The 26048-nt window shown below is 45.7% G+C and overlaps 2 protein-coding genes across 4 annotated transcripts; one reads left to right on the forward strand and one right to left on the reverse strand.

The window, feature by feature from the left end:
• Positions 1-16503: 16503 nt before the first annotated feature.
• LOC133884707 (WRKY transcription factor 6-like) lies at positions 16504-18937 on the forward strand. Of its 3 annotated transcripts, none has more exons than XM_062324258.1 (6): positions 16504-16880; positions 17003-17101; positions 17240-17443; positions 17564-17860; positions 17949-18062; positions 18213-18937. In XM_062324258.1, exons 1-6 carry the CDS (start codon positions 16611-16613, stop codon positions 18807-18809), a joined length of 1581 nt encoding a protein of 526 aa, XP_062180242.1. In that variant the 5' UTR covers positions 16504-16610; the 3' UTR covers positions 18810-18937. The 3 variants fall into 3 exon arrangements, with proteins under 3 accessions (XP_062180242.1, XP_062180318.1, XP_062180390.1); XM_062324334.1 differs by having other exon boundaries at positions 17243-17443; XM_062324406.1 differs by having other exon boundaries at positions 17249-17443.
• Positions 18938-23978: 5041 nt separating this feature from the next.
• LOC133884891 (receptor-like serine/threonine-protein kinase At1g78530) lies at positions 23979-25823 on the reverse strand. Its single transcript, XM_062324520.1, has 4 exons — positions 24986-25823; positions 24643-24897; positions 24421-24554; positions 23979-24289 (listed from the first exon to the last, which is right to left on the reverse strand). The coding sequence occupies exons 1-4, from the start codon at positions 25455-25457 to the stop codon at positions 24107-24109; spliced, it is 1044 nt and encodes a 347-aa protein (XP_062180504.1). The 5' UTR covers positions 25458-25823; the 3' UTR covers positions 23979-24106.
• Between the last annotated feature and the right edge of the window lie 225 nt (positions 25824-26048).

Here is a 26048-nt window from a genome sequence, read left to right on the forward strand (position 1 = left end):
TGGGTAAACGTCACTTGTCTAAAAGTATTTTGTTTCCAAACCACTGCCTCCCATTTCAAACAACATATTATCGTGAAATGAAATCTTGTACAACAAAATGAAAAAAACGTTAGCAACTGTTCAAACTTGAAAGCTCGTAACATTCTTTCACTAAGTTTAAACTCTTCTCGGGTACTGTATTTATCTTTATGGACTCGTACTAAATTCAATCGGCCCAAATAGCATTCGACCGAGAGGCCGGCCCATATCCTGCTCAGCTCTTGGCGCCCCATTTCTGGCACAGCGCCCACCCATAGAGCTGCTGCTGCAGCAACGATATTTTATAACATAATCAGAGGCCTAAATGGAGATTGGTTGGATCACCAACCTACTTATATTCAACAAATTGATTATGTTGATCTGCTAGAGGGAGATAACAACTATCAAAATCATGTGGAGTTATTGAGCTTACAAATCGATGATGGGATTGTTCTTCGAGATCTGATTGCTATGTAGATATGGGAACAATACAATCAAAACCAGGTATGACAAGCAATATTAGTATGCATAAGAAACTTGTTTGCTATAGAAGTTGTATTAGTTAAAGTTAATGGATGCAATTACTGCTTTATCTAATAATTACTTTCACGCATTGCTATAGAAGTTGTATTAGTTATGTATTTCTAGTTCTGGTACATGCTTCACTCTTATACAATTAATTCATTCCATCAAGAATTGTCTTGCTCTTCTAGAATCAATTGAAGAACATTCATATGAGGAAAAGGCAATGGCAACAAGTATCTTCAAGTGTGAACTGAATAGAAAATTTTTCATCAATTTCAAGAACCCAAGAGTTCATCTACTGTGGGTTAAGGGCGAAATTGCTCCCAAGGTATGCAATTTGAAAACTTAGACTAAAATTTATTAATATTCTCACAAAACTTAGACTTCTTTGATGTTGACATGTATACATATTCTTGAGCTATGAGCTGTGCAGAAACATCTCATGTGCTCAACCACTCAAGACAATTTTAATTGTGAGCTCACTTCACAATTTGATGAACCAAAATGGCAAGTTCATTACCGGCTTTACATGTCATCGTGAGAGCAACAGTCTCAGCTGAATTGTGATGCTTGATGGGATTCAGAGACAACCTGACTGAACTGTTCTTCAAGGATGTGTCTGTGACTGTGATGCATCTTTATCATCCTTTTGTTGCTAAAAAGAAAGGGGTCCTAATTATAGCTGTAAAGAAAGGGGGCAGGTGATGAATAATGACACCCACAAATAGGTGTGCTATTTGCATAGTGGAGTGGAGATAGGGATTGTGTGGGGAAGAAGAAAGTGCTTCTTTTCTTATTGTAATTCATTTTAGTAGTCTACTCATACTAAGTATTAGATTGCTTGATTAAAATGTTGCCTACTTCTTTTACGAAGTGTCTACTCATACTAATATTAGAATCTAACTATCATCTTGTCTATTTCGATGTCCTTGCAGGCCTAATTTGGATCAAAGCTTCTAGGTTACAATTTTGCAGAATATATAAGGAGCATTTGGATGTGATATGCTAATGATAGTTCAATTGTTTCTTGTATTTTGAGTATTGACATGCATGCATGAATTAATTAGCTAGACTGCACTTTGAGTTTTGTCCCTCTACTTAATATTAGATGAGGATGAAAGCTATGAATTAGTAGACGACCATTATTAATGATCACCTTGATTGGATGCATGTACAAATGCTAGTGAAAGATTGGCCATGGCACATTTTTTTTTTCAACAGTGTTTTCGAATTATGTGTTTTTTCTAATTTTTTTTGAAATTTTATTAATGGTCGGGATTTTTATCCTATGGCCTCCCAAATGACGCCCGAAAATTGCCCTCAGGCGGGGTTTCTTTCCCTCGCAGGGAAGGGGGTGCCATATGTACATGAAAAATCCCCTTCAAAGTTTAATTCCATACGGTTCTTTCACCCTTGCATCCAAATGAGCCCGTATTGTACCGGGAAATCCTGTATGTAGGGCATGCTACCCCGAGCTTTGGATAACACGCTTTAAGATTTGTGCTATGGCTGAATTGGATGGCCCTTCTTCTTCCTTTGATTTTTCCCAAGCGTGCCGTGATGGGTTAGGGTTCCAATGGGGTTTATCTGCCGATAGCGCTGCCTCTATGTAGGAGGTCCCCATTGTACCTGCTCTTGCAGCCCACCTCCCCTCGTAATAAGAATTTGGGTTTGGGTGCTGTTGGTTGGCCATCGCATTCGCTATCCATCATCTCTCTTTCCTCGACTAGATCCTCTTGTCGCTTGGTGACGATGACAGATGACTAGTTAGAGACGGATCATATCAATGGATGGATTGGCTGGCTTCTCTTATCCTCTCTCGCGCCCGCGTGCTCACTCGTGAAGACTGACTGACGAAAAGAAAAGAGCCTGTCTCTCTCCCCCGCCACCGCCTGCATCGATCTATCGATTGCAGGGATGGGAGGAGACGTATATGTATCTCTCTCAGTCGGTCAAAGCCATCTCCGCTCTTCAACCGGCCTCCTGTTCCTTAGCTTCCATGCATGTAGAGAAATGACGAGCAGTAGATATTTCCCTTTCCCCGTTCCCATCTAATCCCCATGACCTGATAGCTGTAGTTTTGTTTTCTTCTTTTTAGGACTGACAACTTTGATGGTTGTAGACTTAGGTTGATGATACCTAGCTTAATTCATACGCTAGCATGTTGTCAAGAATGAGGTCAGAAAATTTTCGACACTGATAATGATTTTTAGTGCTAACTCTATACCCAGTACTGATAATCAATGACTATCAATACTGATTAATCAGTGGTGGTTGAAAACCCGTCACTAATGATGATTTTGAACCTTCACTAATGAGGCTTTCTACAGTAGTGATTAAAGGAGCCATAAAGCAAGAAACTATATATTGACATACTACTACAGAACCGGTTATATATGCCAGCCCATCATTGTTGATACCTAATGGGCCGACAGTGATGGGGCATCACTGCCAGTTCAAAAACCACATGAGAAGAATAAGCTAATGTGGCTTATGAACCGGCAGTGATGAAAGGCATCACTGTCAGCTGAAAGCTTGAACCGGCGGTGATACTTCACTGTCGGATGAAGGTATTGACCAGCACTGATACCTGACTATTAGGGCCGACTATCACTGCCGGCTGAAGGCTTCAGCCAGCAGTGATAACTCCTTCACCGTCGATCCTCGAGCTGACAGTGATAGTCGGCAATGAAGGTCACTTTAGAGCCCGTAGTGAAACTACTTTCTGTAGTAGCAACATGTACTGCCAAATGGATGTTTTTATCTTAACTGGACATAAATTTGAAGTGCTAATTAGAGAAGTACTCAAGCATTCAGGGACCAAGGCCTATTGCTGGACCTACTTATCACTTAGTTATATGGAATTTTTGTACGAAAGGAATAGACTCTCAGCGTAGGTCGATCGAGATTATATGAAATCTCTTCAGTCGAATGGCCATAGCCGTCAGATTAAGGGAGGCCCTATGTGTTGAATGTTCACTGGATCCTTATTTAGTTAACACTCCTTTCAACAATTTTTAAACCTATCAGCAATTTTTGAAAACTAGCTCAACATTTTAAAAAATTGGCAGCAATTTTTAAATCTAGTTCAACATTTTCCGAAACATGTCAATAATTTTCAAAACCTAGTTCAACAGTTATCCGAACCTACTTTAATATTTTTTAAACCTAGTCCAATAATTTTCTGAACCTACTTTAACATTTTTAAAACCTAGTCCAACGATTTCTGAAACCTTTGAATATTTCTTTTAGCGTTAACCAAAGACAAAATATTGAGCAAAAAGGAAAGTGTTAATTAGATCTTATCTACTTAACGTTCACACCTTAGCAATCTTCCAAATTAATATCCGATAATGTTCTGGTAAATCATGTTCATCCTGTTTGTAGATGATGTCTCTCTCCCTTCCTTCAACCAAGATAACTCCGGCTTGCCTCTCCGCACATTTCACCTCCCCGTGTCCGGTGGTTCCTACCACTAGATCCGTTACCACTTTATTTTTTGTCACACCACGCTCCCACCACACCGTCCGTCATCACCACATTGTTTTCGGACGCATGCGATCAACAAGCCTGATAGGGATGGACGTGGAGCGATCTATAGATTCACTTTAGTTCAACTTACATAATTAACTTTACAATATGAGGTAAAAAAATATTTAGTTGATTAATTAAGTTAAACTAGAGGAGATTTATGGTTATCCATTGGTGCTACATCCCATCCTAGAGCCTGATGTGGCTCTTGCGTGGCGTGCATCAACAGAAAACAACGGAAGATTTCAGTCGTACTAACAGTTCTAAGGGGGAAAATGTAGGCTTGCGTCCGCAGTTCACAACACCTTTATGCTCGCTATTTTTTTTTCAAAAAGAAACTTTATGGAGTCTATGCTCGCCGGAATATATTAGTATCTCATCATGTATTCATGTACACATTTGTTGTCAAATAAAAGACGCTCCCTTTTTCGATCCTTTGGGAAGGATAAACCACAACAAAACACGTGCACCACGAATTGAAGTGCCTGGTATATATGGGTTCCCTTTTTCCTTTGGGAAGGAAAGAGTAGCTTTCGTTTGGCTCAACTCAAAAGGGTCGTGTACTTTTGGACCTTTTCCTTGCAAAAAGAAAAAATGAGAAGAGAAAAAGGAGCGAATTCTTGATGCCGGTGATGCATGTGAATTGAGTGCCGCAAATTAAACGTTTGAATTTTTTAACAGACTCTTACGTTGAGAGAGAGAGAGAGAGAGAGAGAGAGAGAGAGAGAGAGAGAGAGAGAGAGAGAGAGAGAGAGAGAGAGAGAGGGGGGGGGGGTTGTTGAGAGTAGACACGGCCGCCGGTGGTTCTCCCTTCCCTTCTCTGGTCTACGATATACTAGATTCAATAGTCTCCGTCAAAAGCACGTACCGCGGCGGTCCAAGAAATCAGCTCAGCTCAGCTGAGCTTTCTAGCTGTGGAAGGAAGAGAAGACGTGAGGCCGGGGACGTCCACCATGAGTTCGATCAGTTCACACCGGCCGCTACCATGCATCTGAGCATATCGATCGATCTCACGCACCACGCTTGCTACCTGATGATAAGGGCAAGAGTAGATCGATCCAAGACCTTCCTTTGGCCTGCACGCGGGAAGTCAAAGGGATACAAAGACCAAAAAGATCTGATCAGGCTGGGATTACTACGTACCCAGTTATTAGCTTAAAAATCCAAGCCAGCTATGTGCCTCTCCTTTTATTGATCTCTAGCTCCATTTTTTTTTAATTTAGCCTGTTTCTTAGTATATGTTAGCAAGAGGTTGGATCGAAAAGGACAAGTGTGTATAGTATGTTATCTGCTAGCTGATTTAACCTAACTAGACGATCGATTAACTAGCTAGTTTGGTTAATAAGTTCAACTACTCCACATATCTAACTTAAAAAAATATGATCATCAATGGGGACACTGTGGGAGGTTGACGAGATGCTTGCTTAGCTGCAGGAATCGAAGTCTCCTTCAGGTGACCACATGACGACTAGATCCACCAATCAGGGGGCCGGCAGGGGAAATACAACTTCGTATACTCTTGCGCACGTACGGACTATCTCGTTCGTTTATCTCTCCCACCTGATACTTATCTATTCATTGATTCACTCATATATTTTAAGGTTTTTTTTCATATATCTCTTCAGCATGAATCTTAATTCAAATGAATAGTTCTAATAAACTATGCATTTACATGTGCTAGTGAAATTTTCGTATTCGGCCGACGAGCGGCTTACTTCTCCTCGATATGATGCTTCCATTTTCTAACTGTACAACGTGGGCAGCTAAACAACCAGCTCTGACCGGACCTTCTTTATTTTACTCTCTAAGCCATAAATAAATATCATTTTTGCATAAATATTATCTCTAAAACATAACTTTAACTACTACTTTTTAAGTAATAACTAAACTCATTACTTATAATTTGGTTATAGGTGATGGGTAACCCTACAACAGTAATAAGCGATAGGTCATATTATGACCCGACACTTATAACTTGGCAAAGGTGATGGACCTCCCTGAACCAATTATAAGTAACGGGTTACAATTCAACTTGTCACTTATGACTCTTAGTAGGTGATGGGTAACCTTATCATCCGTCACATATTACTCAACTCTATTTTAAGAGCTGGTCAGCCACTGTGCGGGCGAACAGTTACTGTATAGTGTCGTCCGCACAGTAGCTGGTGATTTTCACCGGCTCCTCTAGTATTCTTCAATATCTTGTTGATTTGAAGTTTGAATTGGTGCTAGGTCTTTGAAGGTTTGCATCTCCCCCTTTCCTTCTCCTTTCCTCTCCTCCTCTAAACCCTAATTGGTAGATTTATTATGCTTTGAGTTGTAATCGACTATTTTGCATGTTTATCCAAAATCTTAGAACAAGTGAGTTGTATTTATGTTAGATTTGATATTAGATTTGCCCGATGTACCGCGAGATGTCATAGATCTAGTGCATTTGTAGGGAATTTTTAATCGCGTGCTTAACCACGAAATTAAGGTCATTGTTAATGAAGAATGAATGTTTTTACATTAATTGTAGATGACGGACAGAAGTTTGATGTACCTCAAGACCCGGATTTGTTCGGAGTACCTGAGTGGGGTGAACATTTCATGAGTGCTGCCTTGGCGGATTTGAAAGATTGTGGTAAAACGGCAATGTATTGTCCGTGTCGCGACTGCAGGAATGAAAAGAAGTTCCTGAAACTAGACAATATCCATGCACGCTTGGTCATGCGTGGATTTAAAGAGAATTATACATGTTGGAACAAACATGGCGAAGAAGGCATTAACGAGGAAGAGATGGATCGGGCCCTCTATGCCGACAGTGTGGATCAAGGACTTACACCTGGTGAAATGGATCATAATCTCAGGGATGAGGACATATTAGGTTTGAATGATAATGATCTCGAGGATTTTGTGGAGAATGTGGACTAGATTGTGCGAGATGTTGAGCGACACAACGAGTATAATAATTGTGAGTTTGCTAAATTTCAGGAATTTATGTGGGATTCCAAGACGCCCCTTTATCCCAACTGTAAGGAGAAGTACACACGGATATTAGGAACCTAAAGCTTCTACAGCTGAAGGCAACACATGGTTGGACTGATAAGAGTTTTGAAGCATTGCTGGATCAGCTAAGGGACATGCTACCGGAGGGGAACTTGGTGTCCGAGGGCGTCTATGACGTGAAGAAGATAATTTGTCCTTTAGGACTGGAAATAGAAAAAATACATTCATGTAAGTAGAATTGTATCTTATTTCGTGGAGAGTATGCAGAGCTGGATCAATGCCCCGTGTGTGAAACCCATCGATATAAGCGTAGAAATGACGGTGGTGATATGGACGAAGGCAAGAAAAGTAAAGGTGATCTTAGGAAGGTGGTGTGATATTTTCTTGTAATTCTCCATCTGAAGCGTCTGTTTGCCAACAGAAAGTAGGCTCAATTAGTGCGTTGGCATAAGGAGGGTTGTAAGAACGATGCAATGATACGCCACCTGGCAGACTCTGCTCAGTGGCGAATCGTTGATTCCACATTTGGTTAGTTCGCCGAAGAATTGAGAAATATTAGGTTTGCTATGAGCACAGCTGGCATGAATCCATTCGGTAACATGAGTACCTCACATAACACCTGGCATGTTGTATTATCGATCTACAACCTTCCACCCTGGTTTTGTACCAAGCGGAAATACATTATGTTGTCGACCTTAATATCAGGACCGAAATAACCTGGCAATGATATAAATGTGTACCTCAGGCCTTTAGTCGATGATCTTAAGGAACTCTGGTCGGAAGGCATCGAGGTTTGGGATCAGTACAAGCAAGAGTACTTTACCTTGCACGCCATGTTATTTGTCACCATCAATGATCTGCCATCATTTCGTAACTTGTCAAGTCAGAGCAAAATAAAAGGTGAAGCTTGCCCCCATTGCTTAGATGACACATGCAGTTTGAGGTTGAACAACTCAAAGAAAATAGTGTACATGCGCATCAAAGTTTCCTTTCCAGGAAGCACCCGTACCGAAACATGGACAAGCAGATCGATGGCACAAGGGAGAAAGCGTTACTTCTGAGGTATTTCAGCGAGGAAGATATCCACAATCAGGTTAAGGATATCAATGTTGTCCTTGGCAAGTGAAATCAATCCTCTAAGGATGATGAACAATTAGGAATGTGGAACAAGAAATCAATACTATTCGAGCTAGAGTATTGGGAAAAATTAGATGTTCGTCATTCTATCGACAACATGCATGTAAAGAAGAATATCTGTGAGAGTCTGATCGGTACATTGATCCAAATGAAGGGAAAAGAAAAGGATCATGAGAACACACGAGCTGACCTTGAAGAAATAGGCTTAATGCCAGAGCTCCATGCACAAGATGTGGACAAAGGAAAACACTTACCCCCAGCAGCTATCACTCTCTCCAGGAAGAAGAAAAGAGAATTCTGCGAGTTCTTGCACAGTGTGAAAGTTCCCTTCGGTTACTCATCCAACATCGCAAGACTTGTCTCGGTGAAAGAGTTGAAAATGAATTTCGCCATGATGAAGTTCCATGATTGCCATGTGATGATGATGTCACTGCTTGCGGTAGCTATTAGGAACATCCTCCCAATAAAGGTTCGCGAGGCTATCTTGAGTCTGTGCTTTTTCTTCAATGCAATTGAACAAAAGGTGCTCGATCCAGACTCGCTGGAGGAGCTAGAAAGAAGACACATTGAGAATCTATGTATTCTTGAGGCGTATTTTCCACCATCCTTTTCGATATCATGATACATCTCACTGCTCACCTTGTGAAGGAGATACACTACCTTGGCATCGTGTTCCTGCATCACATGTTTCCATACGAGAGATATATGGCCGTTCTCAAGTTGTACGTAAGGAATCGAGCCTTTTCTAAGGGATGCATCGTGCAGGGTTATGCGACGGAGAAGGCATTGGAGTGGTATGTTAATTGCATTGACCCAAATAATCCAATTGGCGTGCCTAAGTCTCGCCATGACGGGAGGCTTGCAAGTGTGGGAGTTCTGGGGAAGATGGCAATAACTCCTGATCCGAAGGCTTACGACCAAGCTCATTTCCTCGTGCTGCAACAAATGAGCGAAGTGTGCCCATATGTCGATGAGCACAAACAGATACTGCTTGAAGAGAATCCAGGGTAGACCGAAGCTTGGGTTGCGAGGCAACATATGCGAAGGTTCACGACTTGGTTCTGAGATTGAATCAGACAATCGAGTACTCCTACAAGTGCTCTGATAAAAAAAACTGGCATCAGACCCTATATACACAATTATGACATATCAAGGGTACGATATAAACGGATACACATTTTATACGGTTGCCCAAGATGAGAAGAGCATATACCAAAACAGTGGTGTCCGTATAGATGCTTATGACAACAACATACATAGGGGCACATACTACGGTCAAATATAGGAGATCTGGGAGCTAAACTACTTGGGATTCAAGATAGCCCTGTTTCAGTGCCGTTGGGTACATGGGGCAAAGGGCGTCACTAATGACAAGTATGGGTTCACTAGCGCTGATCTCAAACATGCCGGATACAAGTCTGAACCCTTCGTACTCGCTAAAGATGTTCGTCAAGTCTTTTATGTGACTGACACAATAAAGAATAAACGCCATGTGGTTCTCGCTGGGAAAAGACGCATCGTCGGAGTTACAAACATCTAAATTCGAGATCTATCTAGCCATGTTGATTCTTAATGTTTGTAATTTAAATATTTTTTAGTATAATTTAGTTGCTTGATTGTTTGTGTAAGCGCTTGTTGTTGTTCGTTTGCATATGTTAGAGGAAGGAGCATTCGAGGAAGACCCCGATGACCCAGACTACAAGGAGTGGAAGGAGACTTCAACAATGGAAGTCATACACCATTGATCATGTTGAACCTATGATTTCAAGCACGACCAGTAGAGCTTTTGTTTCAAACTATAGAAATATGCATGCTTAAGTTATTAACTTTAATTTAAAATGCTAAGGTACTTATGATCTAGCTTGTATATGCCATGCCTTGTTATTGTTTATCTAAATTCTGTTGAAATCCTACAAGATCCTCAACATCAACTATATTGACTGCTTGGATGATTGCTTGCCTGGTAGTATGCTTAGGACTGCTCTGCTTAAACAAAGGAATCATCAGAATAACTTGAATCATGTTTTCTTTTGAAATGTGTGAAATATGGTGTGTGTTTGGTGGTGTGAGTGAGTTAGTGTGTTAATAAAGAAACCCCAAAGATTGATTTGGCATGGGTGAGTAAGGTACCCCACAGGTGTGGAACTGCCTTGGGAGCAAGGTTCACCTGCATGGTGTTCTTGCTAGGAGCCCACTCACCTCGGTCGTATAAGGACCAGTTAATTTTGGCATCTCACATAGCGACCATCCGTACAACCAAATGTTGTGAGAGTGGGTAAAGGTTATGGCAACTCACCTTTCGACCTATCCAAAGGACCGCCTAGAGGCAGGAGTTGTGATGGGAGCCAGGAGAAGACTCGAGTCATCCATTAGGAGACCCGAGATCTGGCTGGAGGCTTTTTTTGTCTCTAAATGAGCCCTGAGGGGCCCTAGCCCTGAGAGGATGTTATGAAAGTCATGAGCCCTAATTGTTTATTTCCCGTATGCGGGAATACAGAATGTTGGATTGATGAGTAGCCTCATTATGTTGCTCCATGGCTAATCCTGGTTGGAGGTTGGATATATCATGTGGGTAAAGTTGTGCAAACTCTGTAGAGTATAAATCTATTTAATAGCCATCTCCATGGTCATGTACAACACTATGGTGTGGTTTTGATGATTAGCTTAAAGGCGTGAGTATTCCTTGAGGAGTGAGTGGGTAGTGTGTCCGTGTTTTGGAAATGTAGGTTTTAAGCCTTGAGTTGGTAAGGACAGGGTGTCCACCAACTATAAAACTTGGGAATTGGTGGGACCGATTGCATCTCCCTAGGGCCAACAACTCCATAAACTTAAACTCAACTATGTTTCTTTCTGCTGCTTTGTAAAGTCTTTGCAAATTGAACCCTGCATCAAAATTGGCTTTCCGCAAAACCTAAAGACTTTATGACCTTATCCTTGTTCTATCCTTACGAATCTACTTATTCCCCTTGAGGTAGGACTTGCTGAGTACCTTATGTACTCACTCTTGCTATATTTGGATTCAGATGAAGACCTATAAGTTGACTTCATCGAAGGTGAAAATGAAGAGTAAGAAAGTTAGGTTTCGTCTGTACTTAAGTTGCATGTAGGGCTTGGGTCACTTTTGCGTTAATTCCGCTATGTTGTACAACTCTGTTTAATTATGACTAGGGTGTTTGTTGTAATGAACTTTGTATTATACATAAGTATTGTACTTTAATTGATGTATGTCTGTGATGTCTATTACTGTTCGAAAAATGTGCGTACCGGCTACTGATCCAGGGACTATTATGAGTTGCACAATATGACCCGAAGGAGGGCTTTGACACATTGTGTCTATTAGAGCTAGATAAGCATAGTGTGCATTACCTACTAGGTAATTAGGCTAAATAAACTACATCAAGCTACTAAATTGAAACTCCTCTTAATAGTATGGCCAAATAAAACAAGAAAATGACTAAATTCTGGCCGTGCATGCTATAATAGTTTTGCATGCACACCCATATTTGGTATAGTTTGGTCTAGACACTACTTCCTCTTTCCATTTTTGGATATTTAACATTCAATTTTCAAAGTACATCATCCTTTTCGGGTTTCGGCTACTTAGCATACAAGCTCCAAGCACATTGTTTACAGATCCAACTTTAATATGCGGTAAAACCAAACAAAAATAGTGAAAATCCATATGTTCTTTCCTTAATCACCAGGTTGATAAGCATTTTTGTTAAAAGTTGTAAGCAAACCAGAATGGACTCAGAAACAAGTTGGAATGAATGTGCAAGCATATTTGCATGAATCAGATATCAAAAAAGCAAAAATCAAATCAATCTACTACATATTTCCAAACAAAAATCAAAAGCAATTTGTATCCTTCCCTAGGTTTGAGAGAGCAAATTGCCTCAATTTACAAAGGCAAATCAATATGACACAAAAGAGAAATTTGTTTAATTTTACATGTAAATCTGTACCAACTCATAAAGCAAATTTGTTTTATTTACAAGCAAATTAATCCATACAGATTCAGAGGACAAATTTGTTTCAATTTACAAATGTAAATCCATAAAAAAATAGAAAGCAATTTTATATCTTTTTAGGAGCAAATCCGTGCCAAATCCAAGAGCAAATTTATTTAAAGTGGAGAGCAAATCTAACGAGCTCGTGGCCAACAGGATGGATAGAAGAGGAGGGTGTATGCATCGTGGATGAGGTGGAGGGCCATCTTAGAGATGGGGTGCTGGTTGCTGGGGCTGAGGAGTGCGAAGCGGCGGAAGACATGAGAGATGGTGGCTTGGTCGGGGCTGGCCCCCAAGGGCAACTGGAGGACGGCGAGCATGTTAGGGTGGTTGGAGGTGAGGGTGTTCTGGGAGGCGAGGAGCTCATCGGTGCCAGGGAGGAGTGGGTCGAACTCCAGTGCGCTAGTGCCTCCACTCAACGAACCCTCATGAGCACATCTAGCCAATCTGGTAAGCAAGTTGTATACACACCCTTGATCATGTGTGGCTTCAAGCTCCACTCATCTCTGCTCCACCAAATCTAGCAAAATGCTAACACAATTACCATGTCAATCGATTTGGGATGGGAGGTTGAATCGATAGATGAGACATAGAGATATGCATATTAGGAGAGAGAAGAGAGAATATTGAATCGATGCACCAAAAATGAAAAAATGGAGCAACTTTGGGAGCAAACAATGCAACTGGCTTCCTTCTACCATCTATCTGTGATGACCTCCGCAGTTGCTTCTCCCATCCTCATTCCCTGCCGTGTTTGGAGGTGGTGTGAGGTTTGAGCAGAACAAGCACAAATCAAGGTCGTAATCGGCACGAGACGAAGGGCATGAGTCGCGGTTGCCCAACTCGTGGGCTAGATCCATCAGCTCCATGCCGGGGGATGGCCAACGAGCCCCCTGATGGGTGAGCTTCAATGCAATGATGGTGGGGAATGGGATGAGGAGGCTTCTAGATTTCTAAGAGATTGAGAGGATTTTGGTGAGTGGGGCTCGGATAGTAGATTTTTGTGTGGAGGTGGAGCAACCACATCGAAGGACAAGGGGCCTAGGGCAATAGAGTGTGGGGATGAGGCTTAGCTCAGTGAGTGTGCGGGCATGAGCGTTAATGGCCGCACGCTCAAAATCTAGATATTACCATAAAACAAACATATCTACATAAGTGATGCTCTCAACACTATGATTACTTGTTTAAATTAACAATAGGTCATATATCTTCATGAAGCTCTTCTTTGATCTTGATGTTGATCCCATTTGATTGAGATGCTTGAACCCTAAGTCCATCGAATAGTAACCATGAGACTAAACCTTGCATACTATAAAACTATGTTAGTCGTCATATCACTACTACAAGAAGGCCTTTTAGTGCCGGCTCAAAGAGCCCTTCAGTGCTGATTTTGCATCTAACACTGATGGGTCGGCACTGAAAGTTACCCCAATCAGTGCTGGTTGTACAACCGGCACTAAAAGTGGTTCTCGAGAGCAAAAAAAAAAGTAAATGAGTCGGCTCGTCTGCCACCGCCGTCGCGCTCGCTCGCCCCCCCTCCGCCGCTTGGCTCGCTAGCGTAGCCTTGCTCCGTCCAACACAAGAAAATGCGAGGCACGAAGGTCGTCGCCACAGAACACCCTGACTGCACACTCCTCGCCGACTGCCCCTGCCGCGCTCCTCGATGTGCCCAGATAGGATGCTCCAGCTCCATCCGTTCCACGGCTAGGCGCTCTACTTGCTAGCTGTCTTTGTGCTGGCGTCGTCGAGGAGGAAGACGAAGCAGAATGACCACGCGACGAGGCGAATGCTGGTGCTGCCACTCCAGCTCATGCCCAGCCCGCTCACCGCCTCGTCCAGCACCACCAACCCACTCCACCTAGTGCTGCCACTCTAGCTCATGCCTGGCCCACTCGCAGCCTTCTCCAGCACTTCCAGCCAAAGCGCCAGCAGCGTCAGCCACCGCTCAGGGCCCCCGCCGTCACCACACCACGAGGATCTCTGACCCTATCAAGATCCATGGCTGGATCCCGCCATGGATCTCGCAAGGGGTGGAGTTGTTGGTGGTGGAGGCTGGGAGGAGGCCAGTGAGGGGGGGGGGGAGGCTGGTGAGGGGAGAGAGAGGTTGGTGAGGGGAGAGAGAAAGAGTGAGATCGAGCCGGTGATGGCTAGTCTGAAGAGATAAGGGAGAGAAAAGAGATGAGCTGGGCATAAGCATGAGCAAAAATCAGGATATATTAAAATTTCAAGTCTGTTGAGAGTATCAATGCCGGTTTAACCCGGCTTGATCATTGATCGAGAATAGAAAGTTACGAACCGGCACTGATACTTCATCGGTACCGGTTCTAGCCTAGTCATTACGGCTCGAATGACCTATTTTGTTATAGTGTATTATGTTGATATTAATTACTAAAATTACAATGACCTAATACCAAAGTCATTGATCTTTTAAAAGCATACTCCTTTATTGATTGAAACCCCAATGACCGGCTCTATGCATGTTGCTCGATCGCCGTTGATTCTTACCGCCACCTAAGGTCAAACAAGGATCCATCTAATTAATTATGTTCGTTCCCCGGTAATCAACTTGACTGATCAAGGCGATCGATACTATGGTAACGTAGGTGAGTATCAGACCGTGCAGTAGTGCCTACGTGGTTTGAATTCGATCGCTAGGAGAGATAATTAGCAGCAACACCCACAACATGTCCATCCCGGTTGACCCCGTTCATACGGGAGGAATAATGACAGTGTATCTTGGGAATGAGCGCTAGCTCGTTTGGTAGAGCAGGCCGTCGAGCCTGATGCCACCCGGGATCGAACTCGGTGTCCACCTCCTTTCTTTGAGTATGCAAGTGCTCCCTCACCAACCTGCAAAATGAAAAACACTGTATCTTTAACCTCTACTCTCGAGGTACAACTGTAATACTATCCTTTTTTTTTCAAAACATGCAATGAACATATTTCATTAAGAGAGTGACAACATTACATAACAAAAAGAAGCGCACACGAACCAAACTCTAACATACCCTGCATCCAAAATCCATTTACCGTGTAGCTCCCATGTGGGTCGATCTTACACATGTGTATAACACCTCTCTTACATTTTTATTGTCGCTTCGTGTAAAAAAATTAATCCAAAAATACTATGTTTAGACAACTCAAGCTTACACGCTGGGACTAATTCAAGATAGAATTACACACTAATAGACCGAGGTATTATAACAGGACAGCTCACAACCGAATGAGCATCCCCAGACACACCACATGATTCTAAAGAGATCGAGGAAGTCACACACAGCCTTACAGGGTATGGTCACGTCGCGGGCAACGTATCGGTAAGTGGCTTGAAATTATTTTTGAGATTTATCAATCCCTCGCGATCGTCGAGGAGTGGCAAAGGTGGTAGAAATGAATGCATGATTCTGGTAAATGGGACGACCCCAGTAGCCATGCAGGAGGAGTGCTTCCCGGGCGGCGCGGCCGGTGTATACACTTGCATTGTAAATTGTATGCTATGCTACAGAATCACATGCATATGCGCGCATCCTTGTGTAGGATCTGCAGGTAGCTATCCCAGTCCCAGTGGTGTCTCAGACCTAGATGGCATCTTGGACAACAAAATCCGACGAGAGGTGATGGATGGACTGAATATGAATTGGCTAGCTAGCAGCTGAAGCTTGGATCGGGTGAATTAACTATTGGGGCCATGCAGATGCAGGCAGGCAGGCATGCATGCATGTTCCCCGATCAAGCACACGAAGCGAAGAAGGGGTGGGGCCGAGAGAGTCAAGGGCGTTGACGTTGTCTCCACGTGGAACCGGAGCTAGCTTCGTGGAACTGGTCCGAGCCTTTTTCTTTTTCGCCCCCGCACGAACGCAGGCAGCAGATGGTGAGCATGGATGGAGGACCGGACCATCCAAGTCGACAGCTGCGACCATTGACTCACGATTCAATTTCCTTGGCTTCGGCTTTGGGGGCGTACGGGGAGAAAAAAGAAGAAAAGGCCGGAAAGCTGAATGCAAGACAAGACGGAGAAAATTTTTATAGGACCCGATGCGGATAGATCCCCGTGAGATCTTCTTTTCCTCCACTAGCTATGCGACACGTTAGAGCCCAGTAAGGACGGGGGATGAAAAGTGTAGACACGCACGCACGTACCAGATGCCGCCATCCCACGCCGCTAGGGTGGACTCGTCGTCTCTCTTCCTTCTCTCGCCGCGTTGCCCAGTGAGGACGCGCCACGCCCCACTGACGCAGCTCCTGATGTCATGTCAGCCAGCCCCTTTTTTATACGCGGCCCCGTGCCACCGGTCACAGACTTCCTTCCTTCTTCCTTCTTCCATTCAGATCCCTCCTCCACTCTTCTTCTCCCCTAGCACGAAAAGGAACAGCGACAGGCAAGGCTTGCATACAAGTTGCATGGACAAGGCCCATCTGGGGGGTGGCGGAGGAGGCCTGCTAGCTCTCGACGCGTCGCCGCGCCCGCTCGCCTTCCTCAACCTGCTCGCGCCGCCGCCGTTCCACAGAGCGTCGACCATGGAGGCGGACGACGGAAGGGGGCGGAGGTCCCTCGAGGTGGACTTCTTCTCCGACGAGAAGAAGAACATCAACAGCACCCGGGTCTCGGCCCACGCCATGGGGGGCCTCGGCCTCGGCCTCTCCATCAAGAAGGAGGACCTCACCATTAACGTACGTTGGTTCGATCCATAGTTCCTCGCCACCGTCGTTGATGCATGCCTCCTCGCCAGGCACTTAATCACTTGTATCCTCCTGATGCCGATCCATCTTATACTCCATGCGATGCCATACAGCTCCTTCCTGCGAACAACGCCAGGAGCGACCGGTCGGTGGTGGCCGACGACGACGCGGCGTCCCGGCCCGACAAGGACAAGAGCAGCAACACCGGCGAGGTACTTATTCTGACTGATTGATTCATGCATGTTCTTGTTTGATGGCCGGATCTGGCCGCTACAGCTGGATGATATACATCCGTGTGGTGTTAGTTAACTGACCAGTGGTATGATATGCATGCATACAATCCGTTGCAGCAGAAGCAGCAGCTGGCGGCCATGCAGGCGGAGCTGGGCCGCATGAACGAGGAGAACCAGCGGCTGCGGGGGATGCTCACCCAGGTCACCACCAGCTACCAGGCGCTCCAGATGCACCTCGTCGCGCTCATGCAGCAAAAGGCCGGCCAGCTGCTGCCTCCCGGCCAGACGTCCCAGCCACCTCCGACGACCCACCACCAGCTGGTAAATACAAGTTCGATCCACAGCTACCCCAGTCCATGTCCAGCCACGCTTTAATTTTAATGGACTCCTTTTAATTAGCTGGATTATATTAATATAATTAATTTTCCTTCTTTTGATTAGGATGGGAAGGCCGTCGCGCCCAGGCAATTCCTCGATCTGGGCCACTCCGGCGAGGCGGCAGAGGAGCCGTCGAACTCGTCGACGGAGGTGGGCAGCCCGTCCACCGGCAAGGACCAGGAACGCGGCGAGAGCCCGTCCACGGCGGGGTGGTTGGCTGAAGGACGCGGCGCGACGAGCCAGCAGCAGCAGCAGCAGCAGCTGGGCCTGCAGGCGGCCAAGGTCCACGACCAGCAAGCGCAGGAGGCCACCATGAGGAAGGCTCGCGTCTCCGTCCGCGCGCGATCCGAAGCTCCAATCGTATGTTGAGTTAGCTTGCTTGCTTTAATTTATTTATTATTTTTCAGTACCTTGATCGATCTTACCTTGGTTGTTGGATGAATTGCAGATCGCTGATGGGTGCCAATGGAGGAAGTACGGGCAGAAGATGGCCAAGGGGAACCCGTGCCCACGTGCCTACTACCGGTGCACCATGGCCAACGGCTGCCCCGTGCGCAAGCAGGTACGAGTACGACTCGCTAAGTTCCTTTAATTTCCTGGTCAATGCTGTACAGCCAGCCCATACATGGTCCACCGCGCGTGTTCGATTGGATTGGATTGGACCAAGTAGCAACAAGTTTGACGACTAACTGCATGACTGTTCGACCCACAGGTGCAACGATGCGCCGACGACCGCTCCATCCTCATCACCACGTACGAGGGCACCCACAACCACCCGCTCCCGCCGGCAGCGATGGCCATGGCCTCCACCACGTGCGCCGCGGCCTCCATGCTGCTCTCGGGCTCCATGCCCGGCGCGGACGGCGCGGGCCTCATGAGCTCCAACTTCCTGGCGCGCACCGTGCTGCCCTGCTCCTCCAGCATGGCCACCATCTCGGCCTCCGCGCCCTTCCCCACCGTCACGCTCGACCTCACCCATGGCCCGCCCAACGCCGCCCGCCCGCCCGAGCCGGTGCAATTTCACGTTGCCGGGCCGCCGCAGGCGCTGTACAACCAGTCCAAGTTCTCCGGCCTGCAGATGTCATCCGACAACCTAGCACCTGACGCTGCGCCGAGGCCGCCTATCGGCCTGACAGACAGTGCTGTCAGCGCAGCAGCGGCCGCGATCACTGCTGACCCCAACTTCACGGTGGCGCTGGCGGCAGCCATCACGTCCATTATAGGAGGAGGCCAGCACGCAGGCGGCAGCAACAACAGCAACGCCAACATCACGAGCAGCAGCAACAACACCAACAGTGAAACCCAGTGAATCATACATACATATTCATATTCTCTTCAGATCAATAGAGTAGGGAGGGATTCTTGATATATGTAGATGGTTCAATTTGCAGCAGCAGCTAGCAAAAAGATGTATTAATTCATCATTGCCTTTGCCTAGCCTTTTCTTGATATGACTCTTTATTTTAATTATATTTCTACCGCCATGCCAGCGCCTGGCCGGGTGCACCTGCAGTTGATATACGTACTAGCTAGACGTATACTTCACCATAATGCATGAACACGTGACGACGATTGGTTCGGTTCGTTATCTGGTTGACGCGGTCGCCGTTGATTTCTAGCTTGGCTGGCTGCCGGTCGGCCACCGGCTTCCATTGCGTTGCGGTCCAAGTCCAACCTTGCGGCGGCGTCTACCAGATTCAACTTGATTACAAAACCATCCAGCGACGCAAGTACGTCTCACATGTCGCACTTTGCCACAATTCTTTTCCCTTTTCCCCAGAAGCTATATATATATGGACAAATTGCAATAAGTCACGCATGGTTTGAATTTTCCTTTTTTCACCTAGAAGAGTTTTTTTTTAAAAAAAAATTCTAAGCTCCTGATAGCTACCTTCTGGAGATGACCAAATTACTAGCGAGTCCCTAACTAGTAGCTTCTGGGAATTCCACGTCGGAAAATAGAAGAGCTTTCCTTCCCCCAACATTGCACTCCAACAGCGGAAGACCTAACCTAAGGCCCACGTTGTAATATTTTGAGTTCAAGCACATTTATTTAGTTACAAATTTAGCTTCAAACTATTTTTTTAAGGTTTGTTAAGCTAACTAAGGTTAAGAAGATAAGTACGTGGATGTGTATATGTATACATTCATATATATTAGATGTGCTAGGTTGAATAAGTGTTCCAAATAGCACTAGAGTTAATTTCAAAATAATATCTGCATTAGGTTGGTTCATATGCTTTGATTTGAGATTCTTATGGTTCTTTGTATGGTGGTTGTAAATTGAATATCTCTCAATTTCAAAACCTACTGTTAGGTTCTGTTCAAGTCAAATCCAATTCGAATTCAAATTCTTGGATTCAAATCATCTTCCAAAAAGTCTCGAGATCCAAAGATCAGATATTCTAAATAAAGTTGATCTAAATTCAAAATCAAATCCAAATTCAAATACCTCAATTTGAATTTTAACTTTATTCTTATCCCAATTATTCTTTTTCCTCTTCTCGGGCCGAATTCATCTCTCTTTTTCGGCCCAGCTCGCTCGCCCGCCTTGCGCGCCGCTCAGCCGTCCGCGAACCACGCGCCGTCAATCCATGCATCGCGCCTTTCCCCTTTCTCTTCCCTTTAGCGTGCACTCGTTGCCGGCCGCCGCCTCCCCTCTCCGGGAAATATCCTGGGGCCCGATCGACCTCCGCTTCTCCGCTCTCTCTCTCTCTTCTCTCTCACGCGCACCCTCTCTCCTCCCATGCCCTGCACGCGCGACTTCCGCAACCCCCGCCCATGCTTGGCCGGCGCAGGCGGCCCATGCCCCGGAGAAAAAGGTGGGCGTCGGCCGCCACCTCGCCGCCGACGTCCCCGTGACACCAGCACACACGCACCACCTCTTTCCGCCTCTCCCTTCCCTCTATAAATAGCATGCCCGGTCTCTCTCTCGCCCCTTCCCCGTTTCGCCATCCACACCACTGTCATCGTCGCCATTACCACCACCGCGACCTCGCCGTCATCAATTCGCCGACCACGTGCTGGCGAGGAGCTTCAGGGCCTTGCCGTCGTCCTTGTGCTGCCGTCCAATCACCGAAAGCCCGACAGGAGCCTGCTTGAGCCAGTAATCAAGCGGCACCGCCATCGCCCCTTCGACAAATCGCCGGCCACTATCCCACCCATCGCCGTTCCTGCGCTCAGTGAGCCTCCTAGTTCCCTCTTGCGTCTGTGTAGGTGTCCCCGGGGCTCCCTCGTAGCTTATCGCCGTGCGCCACTGTGTTTTGAATTCTGTCGTCGTAGTTGTGCTCGCCGCCATCGTAGTTCTGCCCTGTGTTGTGGCCCGGCCATTGTGCCATGATGACAAGAGGCGCTAGGCCTCTCTTCTGTGCAGGTTGGCCCCTCCCCGTGTAAGGGAGGTGCTACCCAGTTCTGGCCGCGTTGTTGCCTCTCTTCTGTTGCCGTCTGGTAGCGCACTCGCCGCCGGTCGCCGCAGACGAGTGCCCAGCCGAGTCCACCGTATCGCGTAGTAGGTCAGCGTGCATTCGTCTTCGTGGAACCCCAGCCGGAACGGTTCTCTGACGAGCCTCCTAGTGCGTGCTTGAATTGGCCTCAGGCCGTGGCTTGGCCTAGCGATTGGGTCGTGGCTCGGCACAGTGGCTGGCTGGCCTGCCAGGACGACCCGGCTGCTAAAGGCTGTATGCCATGGGTCGACCTAGTTTCCTTAGCCCATTAGCCGCCAGCCGAATACCTGAGTGGGCTAGTACTGTGTAACCCAGTACTGTTTATCCAAGCCCATCCCAGGCCCATCCAGGCCTGAATCCGGCCATCCAAGCCCATTCGGCTCAAATCCGTACTGTTCATGTGGGTCTCACTGATCACTATTTATGTGGGGCCAAAGTAGTGTCTACATCCCGTCGTGTGGTGCCCCCCACGTCCTCCTGGCATATTTCTCTACGAACTCGACACCCCGCCCTCCCTTACGCCCTCAGGGATGATCAAAATGGTATACCTTACATCTATTTTAGTTGGACAACTGATAATTGAAAAATGTGCAGTTGTTAAAGATATGCATGCATCAATGTAGGTGATTCCTCCTCTAGTTTGGTTAAATGGAATGATGCTCATATAGAGGGTTGTACATAACCTGTTATGACTACCACTATAGGTGATAGTGGTACAAGAAATATATTAATTAGTTTTCAGATGTTGGCAAATGAAGAATCTATCAATATTGTTGTCTCTGGTATCCAATCACCTGAGATCCATATGGCTCAAAAAAATGCGATGGCAGCGGTTTTGCAAGAGATTGATGATCAAGTTGGGTACATTTTACTTGACTATAGCTATTTCAAATTGAAAGTGCTTGAGCAGAATGTGGAGGATGTGGCTTCAATGGCTATCAGTCTATCACGGTTACATGCACTTGACACGGTTGGTGCCACGAATTTTAGTCTATAGTATTGTTTTATATATTATCAAATTTTCTCTTCATGTTCATGCTCTTTGCTTGTAGGATTTTTACTAGAACAACAGAATGCATTTGGATGTTAGCTTAGGTTCACTCTTACGTTATGTCTTGGATTGGCTGGGTTTCACAATGATTGACCCGGAAGTCAAGAGAGTTCATGAAGGTAGGTATCAAGCTTATGTGGAGTTCGGTGGAGAAGGTTTCGCTGTTTATGGAAATGTGATGAATCTGTCATTTCTTGCTCAAGATAATGCGCTCGTTTATGCACTACGCTATTTGGAAGAGATATATGGAGTCTATCATATATGTCAACTATGAAGACTATATAATTCGATGTGCACCGTAGAATAAGGGATGAGTGCATTTGCAATGTATTTAACCTATGATGTGAACTATGATAATATTTATGTGTGGATGTTGATGAACTCATGATTATGTATGGATGTGGATGAACTATTTGTGATCCATGTGTATATATCTTCCTGCGATGAATGTCTACATATATTTGAATACAAATTTGAAATTAGATTTTGAATGTTGTATTATTGAATTCATAATTTATTTATGCCTACAGAAGTATCAGTGCCGGCATGTCACACTAGCTGGCAGTGATACTCAGACTATCAGTGTCGGTTCATTATCAGTGCCGGTTCATAAACCGGTACTGATAGTCACGGACTATCAGTACCAAGTAAGCAGTGCCGGTTCAAAAACAGTCATTGATGGCATTTTTGAGTCGGTACTGATGACTATTTTTTAGTAGTGTGAACTTCCTTCCAAATTGGCACACCCAACATTGTTCTAACATTGGGTTGGTCTATTGTTGGCTTGCGCTTCCTCAACACATATGTCAAGAAAAATTCTATGAGCGACGGAATCCCAAGTTGCTATGTCGGCTTTGCCTTTATCCATCTATGATCACGCACAATATCTGGATTTATAGCCCAGAAATCACTACTACAGAAAATAGGCTTATATGACAGCCTATCACTGCCGGTTCCTTACGAGCCGATAGTGATGGAGTATCACTACCGGTTCGTATCAATGACCAGCACTAAAAGGTCATTCAAAAAGAACCAGCAGTGAAACTTGATTATCACTGCCGGTTCGTGGCTAAAACTGGCAGTGAAAGTGGATGACAGCTTATTTTAAAAAAATTATAACTTTTTCATACGAAGTCAGATGATCATAAACTTTATACCAAAATTGTAGTCCTCGACGAGATCTATAATATTGTAATTGAGTTTTTCATTTGAAGCCATTTAGATATCCAAATAATCGTTTGAAATTTCAGATAGAAGATGTCAAAAGAATTGCATATGCTAATACTATCACTAGTACTTTTGTGTTGGGATGGTAAGGACGTGTCGCGCGAGCTGAGAGATTCCGGGTTCAAGTGCCATGAACCACACACGCACGAAAAATCGTGTGACTTGTGATTTGTGTGACTCGCGACGGCATGGGCGTGGGGGTTCCTCGGGTGCAATTTTTTCTTCAATTTTTCTTACCCCAAAAACATCGATTCGGCACCCGACTATCACGAAGGCTCCTTCAACCAATAGTGATAACACATTCACTGCCGGTCCCCAAACGGGTAGTGATAGTCTGAAACTATTACTGCCTGTTATCCACTGCCGGCTTTAAAACTGGCAGTGAAGGGTGTTTTGAAACCAGCAGTAAAATTGGGTTTTGTAGTAGTGAATACAAATTTGGTGTTACCAAAAATAATCCAAACTTTAACACATAACAAATAACAATTGTTTATGCATGTACTCCTGCTGAACAAGTTTCGATGATATGTTCTAAGAAAATGGATTGCATAAAGGTGAGCAAGGTAGTGTGTAAATTAACTCGAAAATGACAAGCACCATGATCTGACACATGCTTGTCCAGTTTTTTGTCCATAGAAACCAGCAACGATAATCAGATTATTATGGAGCTAGTGGCACATCGTCGATCGATCATGCTGCCACTTGTGCAAATGCTACGTCTGTTCGTGATTTCAATCGATTATCGTATAAAGCTCTACGTACATACATACATGGGTGTTAGGATTCTCATGGTGAAAACTTTCCACCCTGGTTCGAGTTCTAGACCTAGCGCGGGTGTCCGTGCTAACCCATGTAATCTACTGACCTTGTTCTAGCCATACGCGACTATGACTGCTTCCCTTGCTCGAGCATCTTCACCACTTGTGCCATCGTTGGTCTGTTGCAGGGATCAGAGTCCAGGCATTTGTCTGCCACGGTGAACACGAACTTGACCTCCTCGGTCGGGAAGCACGGCAAAGCCTCGTCGACGGCGTGCTCCTCCCGCTTCTCCTCCATCGTCTCCTTAACCTGCAAGCGAGCACGCACCGACCGATCAATTAATATAAGCATCAAATTCGATTTCATTCTTCGATCGATGTTTGCACAGCAACCGAGGAAAGAAACAGATGCTGAAGGAAGGGCTTAATTTGCTTACGTACCCAGGTGACCAGCCTTGTGCCGTTCTCAAGGAACGACTCATCGGTCGGCCTCTTCCCGGTGAGAAGCTCAAGCAAGACGACGCCGTAGCTGTAGACGTCGCCCTTGGTCGTGGCCCTCCCGGTGTCGAAATACTCTGTCAGCAGAGAAGAGTCGGGCAAGTCAGTCCTCGAGGATTGATCATGAAAAGCTAGAAAGGTTACTGATCGAGGCTCGATCGGGACCTGGCGCTAGGTAGCCGAAGGTGCCGGCGACGACGGTGGTGACATGGCTCTCGTTGGGCTTCATGAGCGTGGCGAGGCCAAAGTCGGAGACCCTCGCCTCCATGTTGTGATCCAGCAGTATGTTGCTCGACTTGATGTCCCGGTGGATGACGTGAGGTATGCAGTCGTGGTGGAGGTACGACAGGCCTCGTGCCACGCCCAGCGCGATCTTGTACCTCGCTGGCCAGTCCAGATACTCCTCTTTTTCTTTTCTCCCTGCAGCATAATGCAGTAGTGATCAGTTAGTTACCAACTGAATCCAGCATTTCAACTGGCATCCCCGCCAAAGCGAAGGCTTTGGTACCATGGAGTATAGAGTCCAAGCTTCCGTTGGGCATGAGCTCGTAGATCAAGAGGTTGAAGTGCGGCGCCGCGTAGTAGCCGCAGAGCGGGACGATGTTCCGGTGCTTGATGTCGCCCATGGTGTCCAGCTCCCGCTCGAAGCCGCGGTCCATCTCGGCGCTGCCCCTGTTGAGCTTCTTGACGGCGAAGGCCGTCTTGTCGTCCACCCGCAGCTTGTAGACGGTGCCGTACCCTCCGGCGCCGATGATGTCCTTGTTGGACAGCCCCATGATCATGCCGAGGAACGACTTGGGGGTCAGCGACTGCATCGTGGCGGAGCGGAAGATGACCATCTTGCCGCCTGTGAGGCTGTTCTCGATGATCCTTTTCTTGCGAGCCCATTTCTTGTAGAGCAGGAAGGAGATAAGCATCTTGGAGATGATGAAGAGCACGGAGCAGATGGTGATGTAGAGCGCGGCTAAGGTGGAAGGCATCTCTCCTCAACAAGTGTCCACACCAACAGGATTAGTAGGCAAAGCTCTAGCTAGCACCTAGCAGCAGCACTGCAAAAAGTGTGTCTGGGTGTAGGAGGAAGAGAAAGAATTCAGCTCAGGTTGGGATCAATCAGCGAAAAATGGTCATGCTCATGTGACCAGAGCAGTGTGGAAGAATGGATCGGAGCACAAGTGTGTGTTGTGTCTTGTGTTGATGATCGAGTAGGCAAGGTAGGCAGAGTTGGATAGAGGAGGTGGAAAAAATGAAAAAGGTGGCGTTGCTCAATCAATGGGGCTGGACGGATCATGTGAACAGCTGCTGGGCTGGCAGACCCATCATCCGTCGTCCATGAACAGTTAGTTGAACACCTCCCTGCCCCATCATCCTTTTGGTTTAATTCTGGCACTATTTATCCCCTTCTATATTTCTCTCTTTCTTTTTTTTTCTTTCCGTTTCATTGTTATCTTGAGGACGACCACAGAAGAAACTGAAGAAGAGATGCATTCATCATATATACTCGATCCAGTGACTTATTAGGGTTGTGTACGTGGAAACTACACAAAACAAGAAATCAATGCAGAGAATGGGAG

The sequence above is a fragment of the Phragmites australis genome, chromosome 1, assembly GCF_958298935.1.
Source record: "Phragmites australis chromosome 1, lpPhrAust1.1, whole genome shotgun sequence".
Classification (NCBI taxonomy): Eukaryota; Viridiplantae; Streptophyta; class Magnoliopsida; order Poales; family Poaceae; genus Phragmites; species Phragmites australis.

What these genes read in the sequence shown, in the direction of transcription:
- LOC133884891 (XM_062324520.1), bottom strand. Translation starts at nt 25,457, where the DNA reads ATGCCTTCCACCTTAGCCGCGCTCTACATCACCATCTGCTCCGTGCTC. An exon ending in CTTGGACTCTATACTCCATG is followed by an intron (nt 24,898 to 24,985) that starts GTACCAAAGCCT and finishes ATTATGCTGCAG; the next exon opens with GGAGAAAAGAAAAAGAGGAG. An exon ending in GCACAAGGCTGGTCACCTGG is followed by an intron (nt 24,290 to 24,420) that starts GTACGTAAGCAA and finishes GCTCGCTTGCAG; the next exon opens with GTTAAGGAGACGATGGAGGA.
- LOC133884707 (XM_062324258.1), top strand. Translation starts at nt 16,611, where the DNA reads ATGGACAAGGCCCATCTGGGGGGTGGCGGAGGAGGCCTGCTAGCTCTC. An exon ending in CGACGACCCACCACCAGCTG is followed by an intron (nt 17,444 to 17,563) that starts GTAAATACAAGT and finishes TCTTTTGATTAG; the next exon opens with GATGGGAAGGCCGTCGCGCC. An exon ending in GCTGCCCCGTGCGCAAGCAG is followed by an intron (nt 18,063 to 18,212) that starts GTACGAGTACGA and finishes TTCGACCCACAG; the next exon opens with GTGCAACGATGCGCCGACGA.